A 3,630-nucleotide genomic window follows, 5' to 3' on the forward strand; every position below is an offset into this window, starting at 1 on the left:
GAAATATGTCGCACCTTTGGAGCTGTCACCCCTACCGTCGCCTCCTGTTATTGTTGATGGTAATTTATCATTTTAGGTAGAAAAAATAGTTGACTCTCATTTTGTTTGCTACTCTCTCCAGTACTTGGTTCACTGGAGGGATTATGTTCTGGAGGAAACGATGTGGGCATCTGCATCAGAAGTTAATGCTTGTAGGTTTGCACATTCTTCCATGCTGCTCATCTGGATAAACCTGGTCATGAGGGTCCAGTGGCCTCTCGTAGAAGAAGGGGTACTGTCATTGGTGTGTCACGTCCTGATGTAACTCCTGGAGGATCTGGGATCAGCAGATCACAATGTTTAATAGATTGCAGGTCCTCTTTAGGATTAGTTTGCTGTTTAACTTGAATTTGAGTGAATTTACTTTAATTTGTTGTTGAAATAGGTAAGGATGCTTTTTCTTCTGGCTGTGGACTTGGAGCTTGAGTACTCAGCTGCAGCACCTTGTGACCACTGCCTTCCACTATATAAACCCACTGCTAGCTCCATTCCTTGCTGGATATAATTATACTGACCTCTTTGAAGAATCCTGTCTGTGGATAAGCTGTGGTGTTCATTCTGTTGCAGCAGTGACGCTTCTTGTTGGAGAAGCTGAGGAGTGCTATTTGTTGTATCTTTTCCCACTGTTTGTCTTACCACCCTTGTGTTTTTTTTTGTAGTAGTGGGACTGGCCCACGAACTAGACAGGGTACGTTCAGGACCATCCTCCCTGCAATATCCTCTGTCTACGTAATATTGCCGCTAATCCTTCTCATTGGCACTTTGCTTCTTTAAAAGGTCCGGTGTCTCTCCTCCCCAACACCCCCCCTGAGGAAGTGTGGACAAATCGAGCGTCGGGGCTGAAGGATGTGGGACAGACCAGGCCACTACATCATCTCATGTAAGTTGCATTGCAATATTCCCACATGCTTGCATCTATTCCTATTTAGGGATCTTGACTATTTTTGTTCATTGGCACCTTGTATACAGTTGGCAACATACTTCATAATTTATGATAAACTAACATTGAAATTATGCATTAGACATAGGTATATGGGTGATGTGCAATCATGAGCTGCTACTACTACTATTGTATAATATTTTGAATTTTCTTTATGCACTAGCTCTTTAAAGAGACAGTGCAATATCTCGAGCCAGTCATGCTTTTCACCTTGCATACATATGCGTTTAATTTACATAATTGTGATTAAACATGACTGGTGTGCAGTTGTATTTGATTATTCCATGGAGCAGAGGAGGCTATTAGGCCGGCGTCACACTAGCGAGTTTTACGGACGTATGAGAGGTGCAGAAAATACGGATTGCACATGGTACAATGATTCTCTATGGCCCAGCTCCTATCTGCCGTATTTTACGTATCCGTATTATACGGTCTTGTACGACCGTAGAAAATCGCAGCATGCTGCGTTTGTCAGCGTATTGGCCAAAACAAAGATGATGAACATGAGAAAGGAAAATCATTTAAGAAGGCATTTTATTAGCATCGTTAAATTATGATCAATCAATGCCAACTGTTTTAAGCAATGTGCAGAATGAGCTTATAGAATATTTGTTACCATGTCATTGCAGTGGAAGATGTTATGACACGATGGTGCAGCTTCAGGGACCAATATCAGCGGGAAAGGCAGCAGCAGGCAAGAAGTGGGTCAGCAGCTCCAACGAAAAAGCGAAAGTACATACACTACGATCGACTTTCCTTTTTGGATCCCAGTATGGATCTAAGACAGTAAGTAAAAAACATCACAACACAATTATTATTATTATTATTATTATTATTTGTTATTGTTATAGCGCCATTTATTCCATGGCGCTTTACATGTAAGGAGGGGTATACATAATAAAAAAATTACAATAATCTTAAACAATACAAGTCATAACTGGTACAGGAGGAGAGAGAACCCTGTACGAAGCCTCACAATCTACAAGTGATGGGTGAGAATACAGTAGGCGAGGGTAGAGCTGGTCATGCAGTGGTTTGGTCGATCGGTGGTTATTGCAGGTTATATGCTTGTCAGAAGAGGTGGGTCTTCAGGCTCTTTTTTAAGCTTTCAATGGTAGGCGAGAGTCTGATGTGTTGTGGTAGAGGGTTCCAGAGTAGGGGTGATACACGAGATAAATCTTGTATACGATTGTGGGAAGAGGAGATAAAAGGGGAGTAGAGAAGGAGATCTTGTGAGGATAGTAGGTTGTGTGTAGGTAATTACCGGAAGACGAGGTCACAGATGTATAATAAACTTATGTTAGAAAATGACTCAACTATTAATTTGGGGTATTCTTTTTATTTTTTTCCTACCAGAACACAGTCCTACCTCACTGAGAGGGAGACCGGGTCGGACTCGGAGGTTGTCATAGATCCGGTTGCTGTTGAAGAAGAGGTGGCAGGCCCATCTTTGGCCTCTTCTAGCTCCATCCTTCCTGGACCATCGGCTTCTGCATCACAAGAGACAGCAACAAGTTTCTAAGATGCAGCACCACCACCCTCAACAGCACCTGATTCTGTAAACCAGGAAGAGCATGGACACAGCTGCAGCCCTACTGTCCCACTGGTGTCCTCCCCACAGGCATCTGGGCCCTTACACAGAGGCCACAGAAGGAGAGAGCTGCAAGCCACTAGGAGGGATGTGGATGCTGGGGTCTTCAATTTTTTGGCCAGGGCAGCCACGGATGATGGTGAGGAGGCCTTTGCTCGCAGCCTGGCCCGATACCTTCGTCCCCTTCCCCGTGAGGTGAGGCTACGTGTGAGAGGGTGTATTCAAATCCTAATTGATTTAAGCACCGCCCCAAATGACCCCTATGAGGTTTTTGAATTTATTGAGAGAAGGCAGCTTTCACCACATAACCTCTTGCGCCTTCCACGAACTCAACAGTTGCATTGCCAATCAGGATTTGAAGCACCTCCTCCACGTGTGCCTACACCTGAACCCCTCCCAACCCAAAATCAACCAAGGCCAGCACCGTACCATATGGCAGCCTACAACCAACCTTCCCAATATGCCCACTTTTCTAGACCCAGTGCTGTAGGCTGGTCCCAACCTGGGTTTGGACAACATGGCCATTTTGGGGGTGGCTATGAGTCCAGCCAATATGTTCATCAGCATGAGGGCCAGAGACAAATCCCTTATGGCCAATACCCAACTGGCCAATATGATCAAGGCCTGTATTTGGATCCGCCACACACAGCATCCACACAGGGTGAAGGACAATTGGCCCAACAAAGGCCACCTGAGCAGGACCCTGAGCTGCCGCCATCACCTCTACCAACTTACAGAAATTTGTAACCCTAAGTTATTTTTGGCTATATTTGTTACACGTAACCATGTTTTGGTTAACTTTGTGCTGTAATTGCAGTTTGTTCTGTTGTGGTTTACCAAAAAAACAAAACAAAACAAAAAAACCATATGAAACAAATATGGTTTAAAGTTTACAACAAAAGGCTTTTGCTCTAAGTAAAAAATGTTGTCAAAAACAAATTGACATTTGTGGGACAATCATTCTTACATCACACACATATGCTCTGTTCATAAGCATCTGGTAATTAAGTAAATACAACACACAGAGTACAGTTTCTGTAGGTATAAAATATTTTATGGT

General features: G+C 43.5%; 1 protein-coding gene across 1 annotated transcript; it reads left to right on the forward strand.

Moving 5' to 3' along the window:
- The first annotated feature begins 816 nt into the window (after positions 1-816).
- LOC143818137 (uncharacterized) lies at positions 817-2,657 on the forward strand. The gene is made up of 3 exons (XM_077299548.1): positions 817-919; positions 1,609-1,765; positions 2,336-2,657. Exons 1-3 carry the CDS (start codon positions 886-888, stop codon positions 2,499-2,501), a joined length of 357 nt encoding a protein of 118 aa, XP_077155663.1. The 5' UTR covers positions 817-885; the 3' UTR covers positions 2,502-2,657.
- Positions 2,658-3,630: the final 973 nt, after the last annotated feature.

The sequence above is a fragment of the Ranitomeya variabilis genome, chromosome 3 (genome assembly GCF_051348905.1).
Source record: "Ranitomeya variabilis isolate aRanVar5 chromosome 3, aRanVar5.hap1, whole genome shotgun sequence".
NCBI lineage: Eukaryota > Metazoa > Chordata > Amphibia > Anura > Dendrobatidae > Ranitomeya > Ranitomeya variabilis.